This window comes from Heloderma suspectum, chromosome 15, assembly GCF_057233095.1.
Source record: "Heloderma suspectum isolate Gila_16-S chromosome 15, 16-S_ref, whole genome shotgun sequence".
Taxonomy (NCBI): Eukaryota; Metazoa; Chordata; class Lepidosauria; order Squamata; family Helodermatidae; genus Heloderma; species Heloderma suspectum.
The window spans coordinates 6,550,460-6,578,109 of NC_139472.1; the positions used below are offsets into that span (position 1 = coordinate 6,550,460).

General features: G+C 44.8%; 1 protein-coding gene and 1 long non-coding RNA gene across 14 annotated transcripts in view; one reads left to right on the plus strand and one right to left on the minus strand.

The window, feature by feature from the left end:
- RERE (arginine-glutamic acid dipeptide repeats) overlaps positions 1-27,650 on the minus strand; it is a 437,785-nt gene that overhangs the window by 76,747 nt on the left and 333,388 nt on the right. For all 13 annotated transcript variants that reach the window (XM_084822049.1, XM_084822046.1, XM_084822047.1 and 10 more), the window contains one exon: positions 2,008-2,088. In XM_084822049.1, the coding sequence (XP_084678175.1) occupies positions 2,008-2,088 (81 nt within the window). The remainder of the gene's footprint in view (positions 1-2,007; positions 2,089-27,650) is intronic.
- LOC146335248 (uncharacterized) lies at positions 2,013-17,898 on the plus strand. The gene is made up of 3 exons (XR_014786032.1): positions 2,013-2,199; positions 8,182-8,293; positions 17,568-17,898. It is a non-coding gene; the product is annotated as an uncharacterized LOC146335248 (long non-coding RNA).

Below are 27,650 nucleotides of genomic sequence, written 5' to 3' on the forward strand. Positions count from 1 at the left end.
GGACTGTCTCTGGCCCTGCACTCCACCCCCCACCCCCCTTGGTCTCTGCCTAATTGAGGAGGTGAGATCACCCAAAGAGGAAGACCTGTGGGCAAGAACAGGAAGCAGAGATTAAACAATCCGTTGTAGGTCAAAGGTTACTCACAGATCAGTTACCACTAGAGGCACAAGAGGCCTACATTCAACTGAGACCCACATGCAGTATATCAAACCACTTCAGCTTTAGTGCCACATCTTCTTAGCACTAAAAGTTTAAGCCTCACACAATTAAAAAAAAGTGACGCTTGAATGCCAACCCCCCAAGTTCATATTTCACAGAGCTTGCAGCTTTTACTGTTTTTTGTTTGGTTGGTTTTTAAAGTGAAGGCACAAGGTATGTGAACTGGCAAGTTCAAAGTCCCACAAGTCTAGGAATGGTGGCTGAAGTGCTCTTTCCCCATAATCCAACTAGGGCTTGCAAAAAATACTAACAACCCCCCTACCCCCTTTGCAGAAGGTAAACATGATTTACATATAATGGATGTTTCATAGCAAGAGAGTGAAAATGTGTAAAAATTTTGAATGACTTCATTAGTTTCAAGAGCACACCTAAAGCGAAAAAAGACCTGCAAACAATATATTTCTAATGGTTGGGGAGGGGAACAACACACACCTTCGGATAAAGGCCAATATTATTTGTTCACAATTGTATCAATTTCTATGTCTATATCTGTATACACACACACACACACACACACACACTTTCCAGTTCTCTGAAAGCCTTTTCTTTGCAGCACCTTTGTCCAAAAGGAAATCCATTAAAATGCAAACTTTTCTCATCCTTCTCATGTGCTTGCCCTTTATAATCACTTGTCTATAGGACAAAAACCGGGAAAACTCTGCAGGAAGCATTTCAACGCGCCGGATTGCCTGATTCATGTGATGTTACGATTAATCCTTCACAATGACAGATCCTCCTGTCATAGCACAGCAGCTCAACAGTTACATTTCACACCACGACTGAGGCAAACCTCAGAGTCCAAGATATTCAATTCAGTTAAAGCCATGACTCACAAACACAATGACTTCGTCCCTCCATTCAGACGAACAAGATGACAGACATTTTCATGCCAAAGAGATTCTGCAACAAGCAACCATTCTTCAAGTGATGCTTCAGATTAGTTGAACACTGCTTCAAAATGTCCTGTCAAATGACCACCCAAGAAAATACCACCTTTGCCTGCCATTTTCATTGCTCTTTTCTGCCTAACAGGCAAGAAGGAAACGTTGCCCACTCCAAGCAGCAAAGCAACACTGGCAGCAACAAAATCTGAAGCTTTGAGAGAACTACGACTATTAGACCTAAACTGATCCTGATCTTTCAGGGCTCCTGGAAACCTACTTCACTTTGTAAAAGCCATTTCTGGTTTTCTGTATCATAGGCACCTACAATGGTTCCAGTGAAATCTGTCAGCTGAACCATTTCATTTAGCTCAAGGCAAGAACAATCCTAAATCAGCTCACAAAACAAAACCCGTCATCTGCCATCCATTGAACCAATAAAAATTAAACCACAACCCATTGACACAGTGGGGCACAACCCATTGACACAGTGGGGGGATGGGACCCACCCAACACAGACTTCTGTTTCTCAAGATGCAATTACAATCAGTTTTGATATGCCCTTCAGTTAAGTTATCCATCCTTGACCCTGTGACAGTGATATAACCAATATTATCCCAACATCCATAAAAAAATTTGTTCTGAGCAACGTCAGTAACTTCAAACACAATCTGATCAGCTACAAGCTTGTGGAGAAGACTGTTTTTTAAACAAAGCAATACTTTAAGAACAACAGCTCTGAACCTCTTCTTCGTTGTTGTGTTAGCTGTGGAACTGTCCAAGCAGCTGAGTTAGAAGCCCAATGTAGGGTTAAAAGGAAACAGCTCTGTAAGATCAAATGGAGGCATGCAGAACAGCATTTTTTTTTTTTTTAAAGCAAGTTACATAAAGTCCAGCAATATTTACCGTCTCCTTATTGGGAAGCAACTCTTTTCGGATCCTGAAGAAGTTCTTTCCATACTGTCTGAGTCCTTTAATGAAGCGTTTCTGTGTTAAAACAAAAATGGAATGTCAGCGGAGGGGGAAAAATCTCTTTAAGCAGCATACTAGATAAAGTTCCGGGCTTAGGGGCTGTGGAAAGCACGCACAAATATACAGGTAAGTCCCACAGAAAATGTGAGTTTCCCGGTTGCGGCCTAATCCAGTATCGGAAGGGTTTAAACGACAACAATGCCTTTTTACACAAAATGACATCAGCTGTGTGTTTTTGTTTGGACGGCTTTAAGAATGCAAGCTGCTGGTCTCTGTGAAAATAAATGTGAGAACTCTAAGCAAGCCGGCGGGAGGGGGGTATGCTTTTTCATCTCTCCGATTCTCGGAAGCGGTGTGTGGGGGGGTACTTTTGTGGTAGAGCAGCAAAAGGATTAAAAACTCCTTACACACGCGAAGGATCCAGGCTGCTTTGAAAGTTTAAAAATATAAAAGCTGAAGACTTCCAAATAAATTTCTTCCAGGAAAAAGGAGCATACTGCTTTAATAGGTTTCCCCCTTTAAAAATAGAAAGGAAGCAACAACAGCAGCGATCCATGTTTAGTTTCAAAATCAGAGCCGCCCGAATCTTCTGTTCACTTCTGCAAATAATCCAGTTTGGCAATCATTTAAAAACAACACACAAACCACAACACATACAACTCCCCCGCTCCATTTAACACTTCTCTGTTTGCCGATTACTTGGATCAAATACTCCCCACCCTTCTAAAACGCGCGCGCGCGCACGCACACCAAGTGAGGTGGGGGAGTTGAGCAGTGCTGTTGAAATCCAAATCGAGAAGAGAGCCTGGAAGGACGCAAGGGAAGTTCTTTAAGGGGGCTTCTCCAACTATAAACACCCCCCCCCCCGCCAACACAAACACACCCTGGATTGTAAGAACATCACACACGCGCGCGCCGGGAGAAGGTGGATGGGCGATCTCCCTCTTATGAGGGAGGAGGAAGAACTCCAAAGCAACAAACAAGCCCAAAGCATGCAGCTTTCCCTTTAGCCCGTCCCTTGCCGGGGGGGGGGGGGGAGAGAGAGAAGGTACATCAGCCAATACAGAAACTGGAGGAGAGAAAAGAGCCAAAACCTGGGTCTCGTCTCCTGTGTCTCCAGGTAGGGGTTGCCCTGTCTAGAGCTGGCAGCAGGAACAGGGATCGCTTGCCACCCGGGAGGCTCTGACACTACGAACGGGGAGGGAAGGAAGGAAGGAAGGAAAGAAGCAGCGGCAGCAGCAGCTTAACATGTGATCTGAGCTGGGCTGAGCCGAGAGAGAGAGAGAGAGAGAGAGAGAGAGACACACACACACACACACACACACACACACACACACACAGAGCGCCACTGGGCTTGCTGCAAAAGGCGGCCTGGATCACCTAGGCAAAATCCCCAGGAAGGCACAGGAGCATTAGCGCCACGAGCCAAGCAGGCACCAGATCTTTTGGCATCACCACCATCGTCATGGTAGCATTTATACAGCAGCATTTCAAGAGTCCAAAGTGTCTCACATACATAATGTTGCGGTAAGACTGCAACACCCGTGCAGGGTAGGCAGCATTACTACCTCCATATTGCAGATGGGGGGCGGGGAGGTGAGGTTTACAGAAAAGAGGGAGGTGCTTGCCTAAGGTCTCCAACTTATTTCAAATATTACGCCCCACCTTTCTATCCATAAGGATCTGGAAGATAGCTTTAACAACAACAACAACATAATAATAATACGATAACACATAAACAGTACAATCCTAGTGAATTAACCAGGGAGAGGAAATTCAAACTAGGGATTTCCTGATTTGCAGCCTAGTTCCAAAGCCGCCATGATAAACCACAGAGATATCTCCAAGGAGTAGCCAAACATGTCCTGCTCCCCCAGAGCATATTAAGGTCTTATATCACACGAATCAGGTCAGCCTTCCCCCAGTCCAGCGTCCCTTCTGATGTGTTGGGACTACAGCTCCCATCATCGCCAGCCAGCACAGCCAATGTGCTGTGCAAACAGTTTGAGAAAGAGGAGAGAGAGATCCTCTTAATTGTTACATAATTTCGAAATGCACTCTTCCTTTAGTGAACCATCAGGCAGAATCCTCTTTCTCAAACTGTTGTTGTTTCAAATGTCTTTCTTGTACCCTTCCCTCTGGTATTATCTCTGTCTGGTGGGGCCCCTTAAGGAGATTCTGCTTTGCTCTCTTCCATTGTTAAGGCCAGCAAGGAACCTGGATGGCTTTAAAAGGGGGTTGGACAAATTCCTGGAGGAGAAAGCTCTCAGTGGCTACTAGTCCTGATGGCTATATGCTACCTCCAGTGTCAGAGGCAGTATGCCTATGTACTGCAATTGCTGGGGAACATGGGCGGGAGGGTGCTGCTCCACTTGTGTCCTGCTTGTGGTTTCCTGGTCAACAGCTGGTTGGCCACTGTGTGAACAGAACAGAATGCTGGACTAGATGAACCCTTAGTCTGATCCAGCATGGCTCTTATGTTTTTAAGGAAGGTTATGGCAATGGTTGTGCTGGCTGGCAATGATGGGAGTTGTAGTCCAACACATCGGAAGGGGCCCCAGACTGGGGGAAGCAGGATTAAATCCCTCCCCCACTCCCCCAATGATGGCATTTGCTTGCCCAAACTGTTTTTTCTGGAGTTGCCACTGCAACACCAGCTCTCAAAAAGTCATGCATGGTGTAGTGGTGCTGGTGAGAGATGCATAGCTCTCAAGTGCTTGGGCACCAGTGCCTGCTGTAGTTTAGTGGCTAAAAGACTTGAGATGTGATGCAGAAGTCCCTGCTTTAAATTCCACCCCTGCCACGAATTCTGCATCCCAGCTACCACTGCATCCCAGCTACTCACCTATCCATATAAAGCTGTTGTAAGGTAGCCTTCCCCAATCTGGTGCCTTCCACATGTTTTGGACTTCAACTCCCATCAGCCCCAGCAAGCATGGCCAATGGTCAGAAATTCTGGAAGTCATAGTTCAAAACATCTGAAGGGCACCAGGTTGAGGAAGGCTGTGCTGTATAAACGTGAAGTATTTATAAGAAAATAAAATTGTTATTAAAAATCAGGGGCAAAAAAATACCTTGAAATGAGGGTTGTACTGATGGAGCTCTATAGGGAAATGAGTTTTGAGAGTGGAGTCTCTCACTCGACCTGTGCCAGGATGATGCAGCCATCAGTTGGGCATCATTTCATCTGGGGCCTGGGTCATAGGCAACTTTGATCCAGAGGCTTATACACGTTTATATACAGACAGAGGCTTATAAAAACCCAAGAGAGGAGTACTGAAAGTAAAGAGGAGGGAGAAAAATGCATTTTTGTGAGATGACAGGCGGATAAAACCCTGACACCAAAAAAGCCATAACCTAGTACCTGATTAAAATAATAACATATACTCCATAAATTTATCCCAAGTATGTTTGGAAGCCAAATAGGTCATTTGCTGTTTCTGCCTGCTGAAGAAACACCAAATTAGAAGCAAACAAGTAATTAGAAAACTTGCGCTTCTTTCAGCAATATAAAGGTTGTCACCTTACCTACTTTGTATTTCTAACTGTATGGGGCTAAACTGGCAGACACCGTCTGTGCCAAACTTTGGGGATGAGATGGTGGGAAGGGCCAGATGTTTTTCTTTCTTTTTTTAAGATAGCAAATGCAATTATTTACATTAGATCCAGTCCATACATCTAAGGGATTTTATGGCTAGAAGATTTCTTTTCATGTAGTAGCAGTGCCAGCTTCAGGTTTTGGAGGACCCTTGGGCAAGTCACCCTCAATGGGCCCCCTCCCTCAGTGTGCCTACCTTCTCACCACCACCCTTGTCACCAGCTGCTCTTGTTCCTCCTCCTCTTTCTCATCACTGCTCCCACTCGCTTGCTTGACAGGCAGAGAGCCAGGGAGCAAGCAGGCCGTGGCATCTCCTGCTCCTCCTCCTCCTCATCACCACCACTGTCTGGGCCAGAGAGAGAGGTGGGTGAATAAGGAAATTACAATGGCGAAGAGAAGGAGCAACTCCAGGGGGCTCTAGTTAGTGGGCCCCTGCCCTGATAGGGTGTGGGCCCTTGGCAACCATATCTACCTTTGATGCCACACCACGGTGGTAGTTGCACTATATTCCACCCAACACACATTAGGGTTATGCTGAGTCTTGCTAGCTCAGAAGGAGATAAGGGAAGATTAGCGCAGGCCCCACCTGAATCTCCCCATGAAACCCTGAGAATTTAATTTCTGTGAGGGAGGCCTTCGGGTCTTTAAAGAATTCTTGGCATCCTCGCTAATCTAATTCTCAGGGGAAAAGCTATAATGATTAAAGTGGCTGAAAATGGTTCTAAGTTTGTAGCGTGGATACACCCAGTATTTTCTCCAGCCTCTTCTTTATTCTAAAAGATCAACAGGCTCAGCGGGATAACCAACTACACAGCAGCTATTTTCATTTTTGCTTTAAACTCCGAAGTCTAAGAATGCAACTGGAAGGCTTGTTATCAGCATTTTATATGGACTTGTTGATCCAATAAAAGATCTGACCACATTTGTACTCTTATTTTTATGGCTCCTGAGCAGTTACTGAAAACTCAGATCTAAACATGTCAACATACCCACTAAAATAACCTTATTCCCAGATATACTATGACTATCCAAATGAGTCTATTTTTAATCTCAACATCTCTCTGAAAGAGTTCTTTGATATCCTAAGTAAATTTCAATGTGTATGAGTGCATGGGGGGGGGGGAGAGAAGGAGGAAGGCCACAAATCTGAACAAGCCTTGGCAAAATTTAGTAACAAAATTTTGATTGAGAAAGACTCTTTTTTGAAGAGGAGGATGGGAGAATGGAAGAAAAAAGTACCTAAAGATCTAGCGAGTGGGGATGCCAGAAAAAACATTTCAAAACATGGATCTCTAAGTGCTATGGAATTTGCACCATTGGGGCGGTTACTTTCTGTTCTTTCATGGGCATGTGGGGCTTGGTTGTCTGACATGGCTCCAGCTAGCAGAAATGTTCTGAACTCAGAGATGTCTGACAACTATACCCGCTGCTGTGGTATCAGGAGAGATTTATTTTTAAACAGAGGAGCAAAGTAAACCAAGAAACATCTTTCCCACTTTGGCACAGACATAGAACACCAAGCTTGTTCTTTGAATAACTGTTCCCTATTTCAAGTGGGTCCTATAGTTTTCCTCTCCTCACCCCACTTCCCTTCCCTTTCTGTGGTCTGTCCTCCTAGTGAAGACTATTATGCTTAGTTACCTTTGCTTGTAGCTTGGGGACCTTTTTGCGGCTTCCTCCCCCGCCCCCAATTTAATCTACCAATTTCCCAGTTTCTCAACCTTCAGTAATCTCCCCGCCAAGAAACCAGATTCCTTCCTCTCGTGTGTATTTTCCTGTGGTTTGCATCCTCATTTGTTAAATGCATTATGACATGCTATTTACCTTGGCCCACAGAGTTGGGAATTGTGGTTGCTTACCCTCCCCACAAAAGAATTTAACAAAATAAATCAGCGTGAAACATTTTAAAGGGAGTGGTGGACTCCTGTCATTGGATCTTCCCACCTTCAGAAAAATCTTTTCCATATCAACTTCGCCATGGAGCACTTGAACGCTCCAGTGGATTCTGGAACATGTTCTAGGCGGGAATAAGACATGTATCAATCTTGCATGGTCTAGATTTTTTTTGTTACTAGAGTTCCCACAGTGTGTTGGTGTGTTTTAAACTTACAAAGCAAGGCAGCATACTGTGGATCTCTTCCCTGTGAAATCATACTCTAGTCTATGGTCCTGAGCCTGCACTTTTGCTTGAAAATGTAAGATTGGACCAAAGTCCACCACCTATTTCAGAATTTTTCACTACAGTCACAGCAAATGGCACGCACTAGATCAGGGGTGAGCAACTTCTGGCCCTCGAGATGTTATGATTTATAACTACGATCAGCCCTACCCAGCACAGCCAATGATGAGAGATGATGGGAGTTGTAGGCCCAAACATCTGGAGGGCCATAAATTGCCCAACCCTGCACTAGATGATCCACCAGAAACTGGCCACACAACTTTCCTTCTGCCTACCCCGTTCTGAGGTCCCTACAAACACACCCATCTAATCCAGCATTCTGTTCCTACAGTGGCTAGATACCTATGGGAAGGCTACATGCAGGACATGAGTGCAACAGTACCCGCCTGCTCATGATCCCCAGCAACTGATAGTTCAGAAGCATGCCATCACTGATACTGGAGGTAAGAACATAGTGACATAACATAAGAAAAACCATGCTGGATCAGACCAAGCGTCCATCTAGTCCAGCATTCTGTCCATACAGTAGCATATAACCATCCTGACTAGTAGCCGTTGGCTGTCTTATCCTTCATGAATTTCTCTAATCCCCTTTTAAAACCATCCAAGTTGGCAGCCATCACTACATCTTGTGGAAGCAAATTCTCTAGTTAACTATTATCATCAATAAATATTCAATCCCATCTTTCTATTCAAATGAATATTTAGAGCAGCTTACAAAATATTTTCTCCACTGCTTTACTCTACATGTACAGCGAACATATAGCCCTTGGAAAGGCAGGGGACAGACATCTGTTTTGGAAAACTGAAGGCACAATCTGGTTGCCACCCTCTGAAGTTGTAGGCTGGCGACTAGTCTACACAGGTTGGGAGGAGCATGGACAAAGGGATCCTCTCCTTTGTGCTCTGCCCATCCTGCATTCTTGGCTTGACGTGCGATATCGGAGATGGAGTGGGAACGGGCCTGGAGACCCCACAGGAAGCAGCATAAAGGGGCTTCCATGGTCTCCTCTCCTCCCCGCCCCTGGGAATTCCCCCTTTATGCTCTCTCCGCACTCCATTTTACGAGCACTGAACACGGTTCTCTCTGCACAGCCTACAAGGGGGAGGGGAGTGTGGTTTCCTGGCTCCGAGCGCTATCTACAAGCTCAGAGCCAGTAAACCGAAAAATCCTATGGCTCTCTAGACAGTGTCTAGTGGCCACAGGATTGCTCTCTGAATTATCATGTCGAACTGAACATTTACCTTATGGGCTTCCCTGGTCCAGATGACTGGTCTGGATAAAAGCAAACCAGGCAGACAGGACAGAAACACATCCCCACAAAAGGAAAAGCATGCACGGGCTAGATACCCTGCACTCTTTAGTGCAGTAGGAATCCATTTAAAAATCACTAATTTCGCTAAGTGGCTACAGTCAACTGAATTTAAAAAATGACAGAATTGGAAGGGAGTTATCACTGCAGACTTGGTATGTTACCCAAAACAGGTGATGGAATTTCAATAGTTGTGTTTAATCACTGCTTGCAATAACTAATTTTCCATTTTATGATATACAGCTGGAGATGCAACCAAATGTTGCAGTGTGGAATAGCCATTCTATTCTATCCTCCCTGCCCTAGTTTTCCATCACCCTTGTAAACCGTTAGTCAGCTTTCTGTAGCCAATGAGCACACTCACTGAGCTGTTCTGGGGGTACTTCTACAAACCTTGGGGTTCCCCCAAGCCTGCTGACACCTCCCTCTTGTCCATGGGCAATGCCATTCTGGCTACATAAGCAACAGCAATCAGAGCCTGAACACTGGAAAGAGAGAGGAGGATCACACACACATGATGCCAGGCTGCAGTTAGAAGCCTACTGAATTTTCTCCACTCATACAGGAAGGTGGATCTTAAAAGTCATGGCTATGTTCTAAGAATTGTTAGAAAAGTTAAAAGTCAGTTTATAAAATATCCTACTCTATAATATTCCCTTCTATGCTCCGCAAAGCTTTTCCCCACTTTACATTTTCCACCTCCTATGATTAAATGTTTGCTACAAAAGCAATCTCGGAATTGCTTTCATGTTCTACTCAAGTGACAACTGAAATCCCTATGGAGAAATATAAAATGCAGGAGTCTATTCCCACAGTGATGATATGTTAAAGCTGTGTGTGTGTGTGTGGGAATATACAGCCCACAAATTCCCCCCTTCCAAGAACTGGATATGGTACATTCACCGGAGCTGCATTCATATCTTAAGATGAGGAAAAAAGTAAAGACAGAAGGAAAATATTTCACCTGGGCCAGAAGGAACCCATGCAAGAGGTACACTTCTGGAAACGCTACCAGGGTCGCGATGTATTTTCTCTGAAATCAACAGATGCTTTACCTTCCAATAGTAACTTTACAAGATAAGGATGTGAGAGCACCCTTTTCTTGAAAATAACGTGGGAAAGCTACCTCTGAATCTTCACTGTCAACTTCCCTAGGCAAATGAAGATAGGCAGATTTGTTATGACTCCCACCAAACAGCCTATTGCCATAACCTAGGGGTAAATAACCCAGACCCAGAGCTGGGCAACATTAGCCTACTTTCAAATGCCCCATGCTAGTGATCAGTTCAGACCTCTGGCAAGATCAGTCTGTCCCTTTGCCAGCAGCCTGCTGCACAGGGAGGAAAAAAGAAGAGAAAAGGAGTATCAGAGAGAGGCGGGGGAGCAGTGTCAGAGAGAGAAGGGAAGAGGGGGTGTCAGAGAGAGAGAGAGAAGAGAAAAAGGGGGAGGCCTGCTCACTTTGGGCTCTAGTCCTGCCCACCACTGGTATGTGGCCACCCATGAGGAGATGTGGCTCAACATAAAAAAGTTTCCACACCCCTGACATAATCTGTTCCTGTGGATATTCTTGGGACAAGGATATTCTGAACAAAGCAGTAACTAGGTCAGGGCTAAGCCCTTAAAAAGGAGAGCAGGATAGAAATCCTAGTAGATTGTGGGGGGAGACAGTTACAGGCCTTGCACCGTTGCAGCAGCAATGCTACTCTTGAGGCATTTCCTGCCAAAAGCAAACAAGCTGAGGCCTCCTGCTGCACCTTAAGGCTGTGGCTTGCAGAAGTGATTGCCCTCCTAAAATATGCCGGAGAGGAAATGGAAGAATATTCCCCCTCCCATCTCATCCACACACACCCCACCTCATCAAACCCCAAGGAAGAAAGGATAATTGCCTCAGATTTTTCTGTCCCTACTCTTCAAGTCAGTTGGCTGGGTGGCAGAGGGGTTTCCCTATTGCCTCAGACATCGGAAACTGCGAAGGGAAATGAAGAAACATATCCTGCACCAGATATAAAATATCATATTTTTTATTATCCCACCTTGTTTCCCCAGGGAACTCAAGGCAGTGTACATGGGCCACCCCTTCTCTTTTTTCTTTACAACAACCCCGGGAGGTAGGATAGGCTGAGAGAGAGCGTGCTGCTCCTCTCAGTGAGCTTCTTGACAAGTCAGAAATTTGAATCCATGTTTCTCTGGTCCAAGTCTAACATGCTAGCTACTAGGCCACAGTTTTATGGTAATATGAAAGAACAGCAGCGTCTTGGTTCTACAGTAATACATTAGCATCATTCAAATGCAATAGGAGGGAAAAGGGGGATTAATTCATCTTTTCTTAATTCCCAGGATTTCGAATACACCAGGCCATTAAGGGTGTTAAGCGGTAAAGTAGCTCTTTTTAGTGCTTTAAAATGACTGAAGAAAGAGCGACTTGCTATGAAATACAGGATCTTGGATTTTTGAGGCAAACCAGATACAACCTCAAACCCACAATTCACACAAGTAAATTGCTATATGCAACTGATGTTGAGATTACCAACCTATCCCCCCCCTCACACACACACTGTTTTCAACATTTGCCCATCTGTAAGTTATGCCATTTCCCTTCGAGATCCTTTTTTTGTTTTGCTTGTTTTTGTGCTGGTGGTAGCAATGATGAGTATGAGCAATAGGGTTTTACAGTTTGCAGTAGTGGCCTTGCAGCAATTAATGCTGGCTGAAGGCCTCAACAAAAATGAACAGTGTATCAGGAGTTTTAAACACACACATACAAATGTGGCGTATCTGGGACAGGACTTTTTATAAGGAAATTCTACGGCTTGATGGGTCAGCGGCCATTGTTGATAGACAATGCAGATATGTGCGTCGTAAAAACGGTTGCCATGGCTATTGAACGGTTAGAACACAAGGTCTCCTAATGCCATTTTACAAGCTGACGCTTCCCCCGCATTCCCTGTGTGACATAATTTATTAGGTTCTCTGGTATCCCTGCCACAATGTGTAAACAGGGGGACTATAAATAACCAAGAAGCGGCTAGAAACAAGCATGCTAATGTTTGCATATGTGTTGCTTGTAGGCCCCATATTTTATCTGCCGAAACAAATGGCATGACAAGATACACAAAGCCATTATGTTCTGACTAACGGAGCTCAGATGGCATGTTTATCAATGTGGCGATAATGCCATTACGGAGGCTGCTGCTAAGGTTATGCACCAGAGTTTCCATTATCGAGGGATTAGAGCTTGCCAACACAGACAGCAGCCAAAATCCAAGACCTGGGACTCTGCCTGGCATTCTTGTTGGGACTGCTTTAGGGGTGACATTTTGTTAACCGAGAGATGTTTCATTGCTAACGCAACCAACTACTTAAGGGAGTCAGCCCCAGAGATGTAAGTTAGGTTATTTGGGGTGATTAAACATTCTAAGCTAATTTATTATTGAGCACTGCCCAAGGAACTCTGGTGATGCGCAGGAGTTCAAGGACAATCCCACCACCAACCAACCAACCAAAATATTCAAATACAACAAATTTACATTGACTTTTATTCACAGTTTAATGACTATGGTTGCTGTCCTGAGAAGTCAGGCTACCGTAGTTGGGTGAGGGTGCCACGAATCTTGTTTTTAGCCTCCCCCATAGAACTAGAGTTCCCAACACACCCACACAGCACCCTAAACCACCAAAGGGAAGGGAGCAGTAGGTTACCTGCTGCCTATCAGCCTAACTGCTAGCCCTTGATGGCTGTGGGCTCCCACCTGTGTGCTGCTCTCTGCTGCCAATGTGTGCCAGCAGCAGCTCTCAGTCCCCGTAGGATTTGGGGGAAGGCATTTAAAAACTGATTTTTCTGCATACCTTAGGGGTCAGCCCAGTGTGTGAGAAAACTTTCCTGGCTTGGCCTTCCTCCTTTCTCAGTCCAGTGTAACTGCACAAGGATCACTCCATTTGAAAATAGGACCCATCAAATATACATAACCCTCTCTCTCTCTCTCTCTCTTTTCCTCCACTGCAGTATTCCAGAATTGTTCCCTCAGACTTCCAAAACAGTTTTATCTTTACACCATTACTAAAGTCTTCAAGTTTCTATTGCTATTTCAAAGTAATGGGGCTTATAACAAAAGAGCCCCTTTCCCATGTTTTGCTACAACTTGTTATTACAAAAGCTAGAGCAAGTTACCATGCTGAGTTTGTTTTTCGATTTGTTTTTTTACATGGGGGCCTATAAATCACTCTTTTGTTTCCTTACTAAATATACCCCTCTATCAGTGTATTTGCATCAACACTCTATTTTAAAAATAAAATACATGTAATACTTAGCAGCACCTAAACATTAAGCAATGCCACAAACACATCCTTTCCTTTTCAACGAAAGGGTTACAACCTGGAAGATAAAAAAAAATGCCCCTATCTGCAATAGATCAGAATGGGGGAGGGGGAGAGAGAGAAAGAAAGGAAGACAGACAGACAGACACATACTTCATTGATATAAACCCAAAGTCTAGACAAGAGGGTTTTCTGGTCAGACAAGGGTTTCTGGAGCTGTAGAGCAGGGCAAAACTGCCCTCCCCAGGTGGTTTTGTGCCCCTGTTGCTGAATTTGCTGCGGCAGCAAAAAAGGCCATGATTTTCCTCTAAAACAAGGCATGTGGGGAGTGCGCATCTTGTTGGGAAGCAGAATCGCGCTCCTGAAAGCCCCTGCATATTCTGCTTCCGAATAAGGTGTGACTGTAAAGGAAAACAGCAGAGTTTTTACCACCATGACCAATACTGGGAGGCAAAACCAATGGCGACGTCGATGGTGTCAGGCAAGAGTGCAGCACTTGATTGGTTCCAGGAGGGGGGTGCAGGATTGGCTCCCAAAGCCATGGAAATTGTCCACCCCTGCTGTAGAGCAGCATGGAAGGTTGGACAGGACATGAGACACCCGAGATGGGACTCATATGTGATCCGCAAGCAACTTGGAGGTGCATCACCAGATATGCTGCTGAAAAGGGTGATACAGTGGAGGGCTACAAAGAGGTGCCATGTGGGAAAGGTCATGAGGTACATTAATGATGCTGCGTGTTTTGGGAGGTGGGTGGGAGGGTCCACTGCAGGCTACCATTAAAAGCCAGCTCTTTCCCAGCCTTGTTCACCTCCCTTGGACCTGAAGGAGATGACAAGCAGCTATGGGACAGCTTCATGTTAAGATAGCAAGGCTAGTTTTTTTGTTTGCTTGCTTTTTAAAGTTACATGCAGAGTTGGAGGTTAGCGGCCAATCTGACATTTTTAACTAAATGACGTGTCTGGAAAATCTATGCAGCTCTCCGAGTTGGTTGATTCAGGGTTATTACCACAACCTGAAGAAGCTCAAACCAGCCAGCCAATCAACCAAACATCAACTGTATGGATAGCAAAACATTTCTCCTTTCCCATCATTCCTTGCCAGTCCAAACCAAATGCTGTCTCCCTATTCAGAGGAAGCAATTACTATACAGGAGTATTCCCTAAGGAGCAGATAATTAACCCCTCAATGGTGCCCAGGGGCACTTAGTTAAAACATGGGCGCAGAACCTCAGGCCCAGGGTCCAAATCCGGCCCCTTGGGGTTCCCTTGGCTCCACCCCATTTCCCCCAACCACCAATTGTTTGATGGTTTCATGGCTTTTGTGCAGTTCCACCCCCCCATTCCAGAAGGTTGAAATGCCTCTCCTAAGACTTAATTACTGGCAGGAAGAGCTTTAAGCTACAATACGCTGATATTTTGGCCCTGCCCCTTTTGCTTTCAGCTCTGCCCACCACTGGAATGTGGCCCGAGAGCTTCTCTGAAATTGAATTTGGCCCTCGGGCAGAAAGAGGTTCCCCACCCTCATCCTGGCAAAATTCTCATTAAAAGTTCAGGAGATTGTGTGTACACGGGTGGGTGATACCTACCTGCTACCTGTCATGTTAGGCCAACCTGGGTCTGAAATGAAAGAGAGGCCATACCCAGTTCCCTCTCTTTCACCGGTTGCTGGTGAGGTTGAAAGCTGCATCACATTGCTTTTTTGGAGGTGGGGGGGCATGCAAAGGGAGACACTGAGAAACATGTGTGTTCAGGAAGGGCTCAGTGGTAGAGTCCCTGCCTTACATGCAAAAGAGCCCAGGTTCAATCCCCTGTATCTCCAGGTAGACTGGGCAAGGCTCCTGACTGAGACCTTGGAGAGCCACTGGCCGTCAGAACAGACTTTGTTGAGCTAGGAAGACCCAATGGTCTGACTTTGGCTCCTTCCTATGTTTCCTATATTGCTTGACGTTTCCCCTCCCACATGTAGAGGAGTTTGGCTTGGGCTAAATAGCTTTTTAACACCAGAAGGGCAGAAGCTAATAGCGTTCAAACTGATGGTAGTTTACAGGTCAGACTGGGACCATGGGCTGCCCTAGGATGGATCCTGGTAGCTGTCCAGCATTAGCCAATGCCTGTAGTAAGCACATGCAGTAGCAATTAGAGTGTATAAGTCTCTTAGAAAAATAATAATTAACTAATGAGAAGCAAGGATGCTGTGAAATGGCACCTAAGGGATGCATGCCACAAGCCGGAGGAGCAACAGCACCTCCTTCTCTTTGTAGTCCCTGTATTCTGTCTACTCACATACACGGCCAGGCTGTCATTAAAATGGCCTCCCTCGAGGGAATACCAAAGCAGCCTAGGATGGTAATCAGCTCCACCTCCATGGTGCTAAGCTGCTGGGGCTTTTGTCTGCAACAATAGGCCTCCCACCAAACCACCCCTTCGCCCGCTCGAAAATATTGGCATTAAGCAAGCATGAGCACAGCTGTGTGTAAATTACATATATAAACAGATTAGATGTGTAATATCTGCGCCAAATGCAAACACATTAATAAACACATTTACATACTTGCTTGGCTAAATCAGATGGCACACAGGGTAACCTTTCTTTCCCTAGCATATTCGCTTCCGATTATTGCAAAAACAAATTTACGTGCGTGCATGAGCACATGCTGGGGTCAACGCATGATGAATGGAGAATATGCATGAACACCAGCAACTGTGTACCTAGCAGGCATGAACTATGTACACAAACTGGAGGCAGAGGCAGGGAATTTGGTACACTGTCCAGTCCAATCCATACAAAGCCTCCAAGTGGTGCTGAGGAATGTAAATTCATCAGGGGGGACTGTGTAGATTTACCCATTCAAAGCACACAGTGGATATTATGCATGTTGACCAGGCAAATGTATGGAACACGTTGTTGAAGCTGTCTGTTTGCGCACATTCTCCACCATGTCTTTATTCATCATTATTATTATTATTATTATTATTATTATTATTTATTTATTTATTAAGTTTATTGGTGACCAAGGCTATTGACCAGCAATGAACTAAAACTTTCAGATGAATTTGAATTCTCCATCACCACTGGGAAGCAAGCAGAGTACAAAATTATCTGTGGTGTTGTTGCTGTTGCTGCCAGAATTGTGTTTGCATGCACACAACTCCTGGTATTTATGTACATTCTTAAGTCAACTCAACATACTTAGTGGCTGCGATGCCCCTCCATCCATTACGGACCACCCTCCCAATTCAGACTTGCCCAAGGCCAGACTCCTTTCAGGAGGGTTGGAACTGGCCTCTGAAGATAATGGGTGAGTCCAGAAAGAGTTGGCCAATGTAAATGAAATCGCTTAGCATTCTTTTTCAGTTGGAGCAGTAGAGAGTTGCTTTTGTTACCTTCCCCAAACCCTCATGACAAAACTGCTCAACCAGTACAGTTTAGTGGTTAGAGTGTTGGGACTAGGATTGGAGAGACTCAGCTTCAAATTCCCATTCGGCTATGAAGCTCACTGGTTGACCCTGGGCCAGTCACTCTCTCTTAGCCTAATCTACCTCACAGAGTTGTTTTGAAAATAAAATGGGGGGGGGGGATTCCTGAGCTCCTTGGAGAAAGGGTGGGATATATATGCAACAAACACACAAATATACATGCATGTGTACACATGTGACACACACATCCCCATTCAGCTGAGTAAGAGATTCATCACCCCGTCCTTTCCCTCACTTTAAAAAATAAATCAAAAATCTATGCTGTATTCAAAGCTTATTGTAATGAAAGTCAACAGAATTATTTCAGAAGCAAGTGGTTGTGGACTGCAGTCTACACCCATCCTATTTCTCTGGTTTATCCAACAGCTGAATTCAGATCTCTGGAGGGTAATTTAAGGAGAGGGGTGGGGAGGGAAGGAGCCAATTGGTTTCAAGGTTGTTCAAACTGGAATTAATAATAATAATAATAATAATACACAAAACACATGGCTAGTTTGAGAACAGAAAAGGTTTTTTTACCCCTGCCACAGAATATGCTACTATTCTGGTGCCAGTTGTTAAGAATTTGGTGTTAAGATTCTGGTGCCAGTTGTTGTCTTATTCCTTTGCAGCACAGAAGTGAAGGATCGAACTGAAAAATCACCACGGAAAAGAACATGATATTAAAGGTGATAAAATGTCTAAAACTGGTGAGAAAGAGAGAATCATTATATTGTCCCCTCCAAGCTCAGAGCTGTCAAGATGCAGCTGACCTTATATTCTAACCCCAACTTTTAGAATTGGGAGAGCTGTGTGTGTCTGTACGTATACTTAGAACTATATTCCAAGTCACCTGAAAGAAAGGAAAAGGGGAGGGTTAGATCGCTCATAGCCACATGGTTTGCCATGTAAAATCCTCCACGATACCCAAAATAGCCTGCCAACAGTAAATCAATTATCCATAAATGAAGAGTATTTATTTTTCCCCTCTAATAGCTGCCCCTTGATTATTGACTCCATGTATTTCCATTACACCTCCCCTCACGACACATTCAAGGCCGCCTTCGCTAAGCTTCCCTGCACTCGACATTTCATGTCAGCTCCTGTTAAAGGTCCATTTCTGCCTCCTGGGCTCACCGCGCTCGCGGCCTCCTCCATAAATCATCCGCCAACCATGGCACGACTGCTCCAGCCCCGAGTTGCCAGGCAACCAGCGCAAAAGGGAAGTCTGAGAACTGCTGACAAACAGCCAAGAGGCTGAAAACAACAGACTTCTCTCTGTCAAAAAATTTGTTTCGGGAGAGGGCCCCCCCCCCTCCACCCTTTGCTCCTCGCTAAACACTGCAGGATTGTGAAAAAATCAAAATAAAAAAGCCTATTGTAATGAACACGAAGAACACACGCGCACACGCTTGCCGCTCAACTACTAATTGTTCCAAAGCTGCAGGGAGGCTGCGATCGCACGGCTGTATGGCAACAAGCAATGTGTCCGGTAAACGAGATAAAGTCAACGGCGCACCGGGAGGGCTAATCTAAGACAGCGGCCTGCAGCGGCGCTTCCAAAAGCTGGTGCATGGATCAAACAGGGGTTGAGTATTAAAAGCAAGGACAGATTAAACAATATACAAGGCGCTGCTGATGTTCTAGAGCTCAATCAAAAAATTAGGTGGCTTTTTTTTTAATACCCACAGACAGGTATTCGACAACAGCCCTGACACAATTTGTGAACTGTAGGAGTCTCCTTTAGTGATCCTCTAGTGCCCAGATATTAGTCCTTTAAAAAAAAAACATTCATGGTATAGAACAGGGGTGCAGAACTTAAGGACCAGGGGCCAAATCTGGTCTGCCTGAGGTCCCAAATCCAACCCTCCAGGGTTCCCCACATGGCCATGCTTCCTTTCCCTGACCTCACCCCCTTTCCCATGGCCACTGATCATTTGGTGGCATCCTGGCTTTTGTGCAGCTTTTTCCCTATTCTAAAAGGTTGAAATACCTCCCCTAAGGCTTAGTTGCAGGCAGTAAGAGCTTTAAGGTACAATATGCTAGTGTTTTTAGCCCCACTCCTTTTGCTTTTAGTCATGCCCACCACTGGAATGTGGCCCCTGAGAGCCTCTCCAAAATGGAATTTGGCCCTTGTGTTGAATGAGGTTCAACACCCCTGATATAGAAGTTTTAGCTCTGCAAATAAAACCAAATCAAGATCTGGTTAGCATAGTGGCAGCAAAGAGACTGAACTCCAAACAAGAGAGCCTCTGGTTTGAATCTCATCTCTGCTAATTCATTAGGGTTTCAATCCTATGGCTGAACGCAGTAGGACTTGCTTCCAAGTAAACATGCACAGGATCAGGCTGCTCATCTCAGCCTCAGCTCTGCATCTGCAATAGGTTGATGATAATACGCAACTAGCTGCTGTAAAGATTACTACAAAATAAATACACATGGGGCACTTTGAACACTAAAGAGCTATATAAATATTATTAATAGTATTATGTGGGAGATGGAGTTACTAGTCTGCTTCCTTACCCTTGCCAGTGGCTTAAAATGAAGAGTGGAAGAAAGAGGTCCAATATTTTTTAAGGCTCCCCAGCTCGATAGCCTGGGAACAAATTTTTACTCGCCATAGGCAAACTAGGGAGTACCAGCTTACAAGACTGAGCTATGCTGTTGCCTATTAGATCCTCAGCTCCAAAAAGGATAGAGAAGGTTTGTTTAAATCAGCCTTCCCCAAACAGGTGCCTTCCAGATGTGTTGGACTGCAGCTCCCGCCATTCCCAGCCACTAATCATCATGCTGGTTGGGAATGATGGGAGTTGCAGTCCAACACATCTGGTGGGCACCAGGTTGAGGAAAGCTGGTTTAAATGATCTGCTGTTCTCTTGGCAATCTATTCACCTAAACGAGGGCATGCAGGTAGAAAACAGGTTCCCTTCAGGGCAGACATTCCCATGGTCTATTCTTTTTAAAGTGCCATTTGGAGGCATGCATTATTTATTCATTTTTATTTATTTCATTTATATCCCACTTTTCTTCCATCATGGAACTCAAGGTGGTGACATGAAGTTCCCAGGTGGTCTTCCCTTCAAGCACTGACCAGACCCAGACCTGCTTAGTTTCAGCAAGGTAGCTGTCTCATGTGCCTTCAAGACCATGCCTGGGACCATCAACTAGAAGAATGCCCAGAGGGCATTAGGGGTCAACAAAAACCAGAGGTCCTGATCCAAAAAAACCCCTATCAAATATTTCCGCACTGCCAAGAAGCACTCTAATACATCTAATTCGAGTTCCGATTAAAATTGCCTTATGAAGGAAACAGAGTCACACCTGACCTGATTTAAAATGCCAGCTAAGATTTAATCTTTCAGGAGGCACTTCTAAGTGATAATTTAAAAGCAAAACAAAAAAAGCACATGCTATCTTTCCTGGTCGGGAGTCACAAGGTTTCAGATCTAGCAAGTTTGGCTTTAGCAATATCTCTCTCCAATACACTTAACAGTCCAGGATAATGCATGCCAAAGTCTCCTACAGTGAGGTGATAGAAGAGAAATCCTAAAAAACTCATGATATATTAGGTACTTCTTGCTTCGCGGTTTTATGTTCCCATAAACTGGATTAGCGCTCACATATGCAGAAATGTTTTTGATCCTTAGAACTGGAAACTTCCAAACAGCCAGTTAACTCTGCAGAGGAAGGAACAAGTCAAGAGGAAAATTCTAAATATAGGAACAAGAGTAATAAGAAACATGTGTAGTGCAACTAGTCCAGAACACCAGTATCCCCAACCTCCTCCCTGAAAAGCACTGGTTCCCTCTGTTTCCTTCTTCTAGTCCTCCAATCTGTGCTTCAGCAGAGCCAACATGGCATCCAGTGGATAGTACTCCTTTGGAGAATTCCAAACACAGATATTAGAGTCACAACCTCACAACCATCTCAGGACACCCAAGTTCCATGCATACAAATAGATGTATTCGGTATCCCCCCCCCCCCGTTTCTGTTACTTCCAACCATATACACTTTATAAAGGTGCAAGACAACCAAGATGGCAAGGATTCAACTCCAATGCCTACAGATTTCTGCACTTAGCAACCACCTCCCAACTTCAACCCCAAATGGGCTAAGGCAGCCTTCCCCAACTTGGAGCCTTCCAGGTGTTTAGGGCTTCCACTCTCATCAGTTGCAGCCAGCATGGCCAATGGCCAGGAATTCTGGCAATTGTAGTTCAAAACATCTGGAGAGCGCCAGGTTGAGGAAGGGTGGGCTAAGGCCTATATCTTGATTGGCTCCTGCTCACGACTAATCCAGCATCACTGGATTCTGGTTCTTCCCCCTCCCCTCTCCTCCCCTAAACTTCTCCTTTGGTTGCTGAGAGTCCCTTATTCGTTACTGGTTCTCAACTAAGTTCTCTGAACATCAGGTTTTACCGTCACAGTCAGCACTAAAAGCATAAGCAACAAGGTGGCACTGGCAAGCGTCAGTTCCTTCTATCAGCTGCTCCCTACAAGAATCTGGCCAAGGCAGCCACCTAGTAATGCCAGTGGCCCTAATGCACCATCAGGTTCCCTGAAGGCAGGAAGCTGCTCAGCAGAAGCTTTGGAAGTGTGGCAAGGGAAGGAACAGCAAGCAACCCTGGCAGGAATTCAGTCCTCACATCCAGACATGGCCCAACAGTTGTTCCCACCGAATCAAAAGCTTCCTGTATTGAAGTGGTGGAGGGAGGAGGACACAGATCCACACCCCAAACTGGTAATTTAGCTTACTTAGGCAAGAGCCAGTGTGGTGCAGTGGTTAGAGTGTTGGACTGGGACTCGGGAGATCCGGGTTCTTGTCCCCACTCAGCCATGAAGCTCACTGAGTGATTTTGGGCCAGGCGATGACGCTCAGCCTAACCTACTTTACAGCGCTGTTGTGAGGATAAAATGGAGAGGAGGACCATGTGAGCCACCTTGGGTTCCTTGAAAGAGGGGAAAAGGTGGGATATAAATGTAATAAATAAATTAAATAGATAAAGAGGAAGTCTGTCACACAACCGGAATAACGTTCTTTGGGATCACGGCAGCTGATGTTCCTAATTATTCTTGGATAGATCTTTCACTCCAGAGGTGTTCTGGGGATGCTTTTTTTCTTGGAGGATAAGGCCTGCTATATCTCAGCTCCTGTCAATCACTATAAGACACAGCTGTCAACCCTGAGTCCAAAGGCCATCACAAAGTTGGGAGGGGGTGCGTGGATTTCAGTCAATTTAGCAAGATTTCATTTGCTCTGGGGGAAGGGGGCTGCTTTCGTTACCTGCCCTGAATTAACTTCAACAACAGCTGACAATATTTCTATAGACATTGGAAGATCTGGGTGTTTGGTTTTGATGTGAGTGCACCAACTGTTTTCTCAGCAGTCTGAGCAAAGATATTTTCTGTGTTTTGTTACAGCTCTTTTTTTTTGTCATGACAATGAAAGCAAAAAAAGATAAAAGAACATATAGGCTCTTTTTGTAACGCTACTTTAATGAACTGGCACTGTGCTGCAGCTGTTCCAAAGAGTGAAGAAATAAATCTCCTTAAAGAGGAAAGTGAAAACTTTGTGTTTGTTTCTCATGACAGAGGGTGAAAGTAGGGATTTATTTTGTGGGCTTAACTAGACACATACCCAAGTTAGGGCTTGTTTCAATCATCATCCAGATAACTGAAGTCAAACGACACCATCTCATTGCTTGGGATGTTTACTTAAGGGGTGGGCAGATGGCAGATTGGGATCCACTGGTAAATCTCTGGGTGATTTGCAGTAGATGAGCAAGGACCTCTCATTTCAATTGTTTAACAATAGCAATTTAGGTCTAGGCTGCTAGAATCACATTATAAAGACTCTTAGAGAGCAATCCTATGGCCCCTAGATAGCATCTGGGTGGCCATGTGATTGTTTGGATTCCTGGATCCAAGGCTGGAGACAGTGCTCCGACCTAGGAATCCAAGCTCCCGGCCCCCTCGCTGCTGGCATGGAGAGAAATGCACCAGCTGCCTCTCCAAGCTTGCAAAACAAAAGTGACCTCAGAGAGGAGGGAAAGGGGTGGTTCTGTGGGCAGGGAGGGGACTGGGGAAGTGGGGATACAAGTTATCCCCAGCAGCCTCCTTCCGTCCCCCTCCTCAGAGCCCTAGCTAGATGGGTGAAAACGCACTTCTAGCAAAAATGCAGAGCAGGAGAAGCATGGAGACAACTAACACCTCTGTGCTTCTCCCGCTCTGCACAGGACGTCTGTCAGCCTCCAGGCTCAGAAGCTGATGGGCATCTGGATAGGTTTGCACCCTACCCTTAGCACACTTTGCGGTTTGTAACTGTTGCTTTACAAGAATGGAACGCTTGCTGCCGATCTACCTGTTTAACTGTCTTTTCAGACTCTAAGCCTCTAGTTCCACTTACAGTATTTGATGAAATAGGTTGTAGCTCATTAAAGCTGATGTCAATTTATTAAAATATCTGAACAATTAAAACAGTTAGTCTATAGGTGTGCTACACTTAACCCTTGAATCTATATGTAGATTTGTTCCATGTGTATGCAGGTATTGCCAGTGTATGGCTGATGGGGTTCGTTATGTAAACGGGTCTGCCCCAAGCCAGTGTCTGCCTGCAGCTGGACCCTGAGGGATAGTAAAAAAGAAAGTAGAACTTACAGTGCTGAAGTCCACCCTCCCCTGGTTTACTTAATCCAGGGGTTAGATCAGGGAACATCCAACCTTTCTGGAATTTTGAGTGTTGTGAGTGCTCTCACAAAATGACTCCCATGGGGGTGGGGCCTGCCCATGCATAAAATGGCTGCCCTGGTGGGTGTGGGTAGTCACAGAACACTCATTTCCCAGCAGGCAAAGTGGTGAGGCTAACAGTAACTTGCCCAAGAAGCTGAGTACAAGGCAGAGGTGAGGTCTGAGCTCCAAAACACAAAAACACTCTTTGGAACCCAAATAAAGATGGTGTTGGAGGGTAGCACTTTGCTTTACAGCATCCCAGGATAAAAAATAATTACTTTTAAAAAATCTTAAGAAATAAAAATCAGGAGGGGCTGAGAGCCTAGTGGGTATCCACGGGCACCATATGGGAAACCCCAGAGTTAGATACTAAAAGTGAAGTCCCAAGAAGTGGAGTTGAAAGTGAAAGCAATGAACCCCTGGATAAAATGGAAAAAAAACCCTTCCTTCTCTGATTCATCTATGAGCAAACAGCTCTGTGAGAAAACAAAAACAAAACTCAGGCCATTTCTCCTGATTCCATCAAACCCAGCAGCTGTTGAGTTAAGGCAAGGCAAAAAACAGCAAATGTTGCGTCTTGATCTGGAAGCTTCTAGGACTCAGGGTGTCAACCGTCAGGTAGTGCCACACAGGCTCACGTCCCGCAGGAGTCTGGTTCATGACCTCTTGTAAGCTGATACAGTGAAAAAGGTGTCACAAAACAGGTGAAGAATTCTGATATCATTGTAAGAAAGAAAGTTGCACAAATGCACCAGTGCTCCTTTGATGCCAGATGACTCCTGATCACTGGGTGATAAGATTTAGTGGGATGACCCACTTCATTCCCATCATCAGAAGCCTAGTTGGAACCAGCCCTGGAAAGATGATAACCCATTATCATTTCAGTGGGAAAGAAGGATCAATGGGAGAATGAGAACAGAACGGAAAAACTGCACAACAAATTCCATGCACCCAATGGGGATTTTGGAGTTGTGTTTACTGCATAGCAAAGCACTTCTGACGTTTAAGGAGTTCAAAAAAGATTGGGATATGATGGGGGGTCTGCTGCTAAGAGAAAGAAGTAAAAAATCCCATTGGGGGCACACAAGGCCTTGGATATGTCTAAAGTAGTTCTTTGGATCCTAGCCCCAAAATGCAGGACACTGTAAGTGGGAGAAAGAATGCCAGGCCCAGCCTGTTTGGAGAACAGCAAGAACTTGGCTGGAACCCAGCAAGCTGAAGATTTCTCTACTGGAGACACTGAAGCAGCAAGCACTGTGGACACCGAATGGGTAGCATCGACCAACACAGCGGATTTCTATATCCAACTTTCCCCTCCCTGCACGCTCCTTTTATTGCTCATGGCTTTGGCTGCAGCGTAAGTTTGCGTGACAACTGTTAAAATGCTACAATGGGCCCCCGTTTGTACAGACCTCCATTAGGCTTTTGTCATAAGCATTTAAGATCTTTGCAGAAGTGACTGATCCATTCCTACAACGTGGCTATCCAGTTACCGGGGATGAGGCTGGCTCACGCCGTGCACTTGGCGGCGATGTATAAAAAGTAGCGCTCTCTCTTTTTTTCTTTCCTAAGAAGATGATTCATAAGTTCCCTTTCTTTTTGTACAGGGGCCTCTGAATAAAAACATCAAGTTTAGGAGAAAGCATGCCAAATATTTTTAAGAAGTCACCAATGAATAAGGGGAGGGGAGGAAGGAGGAACACAGAAAAACTGCAAAGGCATCACCAGCTCATCAGGACAGAGCATATGAACAACACTGGAACCCAAAGTTGGCTCACAAACTTTTCAAACCCTGAAAATACCTGCCTGGACAGGCCTGAACCACTCAGTTCTGCACTGGAGGGAAATTCATTTCTTAAACATGTATCAAAATGAAAATGTCAAAATGGCTATTGCCATTACCCTCTTCCTTGAACTGGCTCCACGCCCCCACCCCCCATTCGGACTCATAACTGGAATTCTGATTTGAGTGCCTGAAATTATTCCAAACCAGTGGAGGGTAAATATGGTGTGATGTTTACTGGCTCTTCTAAATGCATGAGCTACCGCGTGACCAATCTCACATAGCACAGCCTAAAAGCTATATAAATCTTAACAGGAAATTTTGAATATGTGGCAGGGAAAAGGGAGAGGGATGAAAAGGGGTGGTGAATTAGGATGGATACCTACAAACCAAGAGGCCAAACCACATATTCAGCATGTAGTCTGATACACACCAGAATGAAGGATCAAAGGAGAGGCAAGGAGAGTAAGCCTTCTATCCAACCGGACCTGTTTTGTCAGGTCCAGAACAGGGTTATGCAACCTTTTTGGACTAAGTACGAGGCAGAAGTGGGGCTAAAGCCCCAACACACTAAGCAACTCCTTTGAACCCACAGTTTTCAGCACCAACAGAAACCTATTTCACTGCCAGCTGCTGGTAGGAAAATGTGTTTGTTTTTGTTTCTTTAAGTAGAAGGGCTAGAGCACCTTGGCGAGCACCAAGGAAGATGTCCCAGGGCGCATTGGTGCCCAAGGGCACCACGTTGCCTATCCCTGGTCTAGGAGGAAGGGAAGCACCCTTCTAGACATACGTGCATTCCGAAATATTTGTCACGTGACAAATGAAGGCGTATACAACAGAGGTCTCCTCAAGCCTATTCTACTGGACCATGATAGGTTACCTCAAGAAGGAGGATAGCCTTGGAAAGCTGATCAGCTTCAGTTAAGTTATATTTGTGAACGTGTGTGTGTGTGTGTGTGCGCGTGCTATTTGCGGGTGGTGAATTAAGATGAATACCTAGAAGCAAGGAAGCACTGAAGTCAAAGTTGCCATGTACATACTACATGTTCAGCGTATTGTCTTGGGTTCTTATGAACCTCCACCAAGGACTTATATTTAGTACTGAAGCCCTGTTGTGGGTCCCACCACCACAGGTAGGAAGATTATCATCCACTAGAAGTTATGCTTTCTTGTGGTGGCTCCTGTGTTATGCAATCTCCATGGGAGAGAAGCCTGTGAGATCAACCATAAAGAAAATTGACTCAAGGTTAAAAATATGGTGATGCTCAGCCTTCCCCAACCCAGTGCCCTCCATATATTTTGGACTTCAACTCCCATCAGCACCAGCCAGCATGGCAAAGGGTCAGGCATGCTAAGAGTTGTAGTTGAAAACATCTGGAGGGTACCAGGTTGGGGGAGGCTGGCCTACCTTAAAATTCTCCTTTTTGGAAAAAATAATCATCATTACAATGTCTATCTTACCGAAGTAGAATATTCTATTTTATAATTGTTCAAATTTACTTTCAGAGAAATGGCTGACTGGCAAAAAAAGTTTGATAGATTTATATGGGCTGCTAAGAAACCTAGAGTAAACTTCAAAACAGCACAAGAATCATAGAATCAAGACTCATGGCCTAATGGAGGACGTGAAGCCCCAAATCTACTGGCATAGTATCATAAACTTGTTTGGGTAACAGATTGGTTAAGAGATGAAGGTGATCCAGCAATTAAAAACATCCAACAAGCCTTCTGTAAAATCCCACTGCATTCCATCCTTTGGATAGCAAAGAAGAAAAGACAGCCCTTTTTAAACTTCCAGTTTCATCATGAATACATTGTTATGGGGCAATTGACCCATATGGGACAATTACAGCAGTAAGAGTTCACCTTTAATCTCCCCACTTGCTTCAGTTCTTAGAGATGTGGCCTTCCATCTCTATGGTCAAGCTGGAAATTTTGATTAATGGGAAAAACATATACTGCTATCTAGACTTTAAAAAAACACACAACCCCAATAATATTCTCTCTTATCAGAAGTTATGCCAACAAGTCCCCCAATTTCAATTTCCTTTATTTCAGTATCTCCAGATAAGGAATTTTCTGTCAACACAAGTCAGAGAACATTCACTTCTTAGGAATGTGAAATTTTGAAAAATTGCTTTTTGGTCCAGGCACAAAGACTTTTCCCAAAATACAACAGGCTAGATCCAGGATCTGCCTTGCAT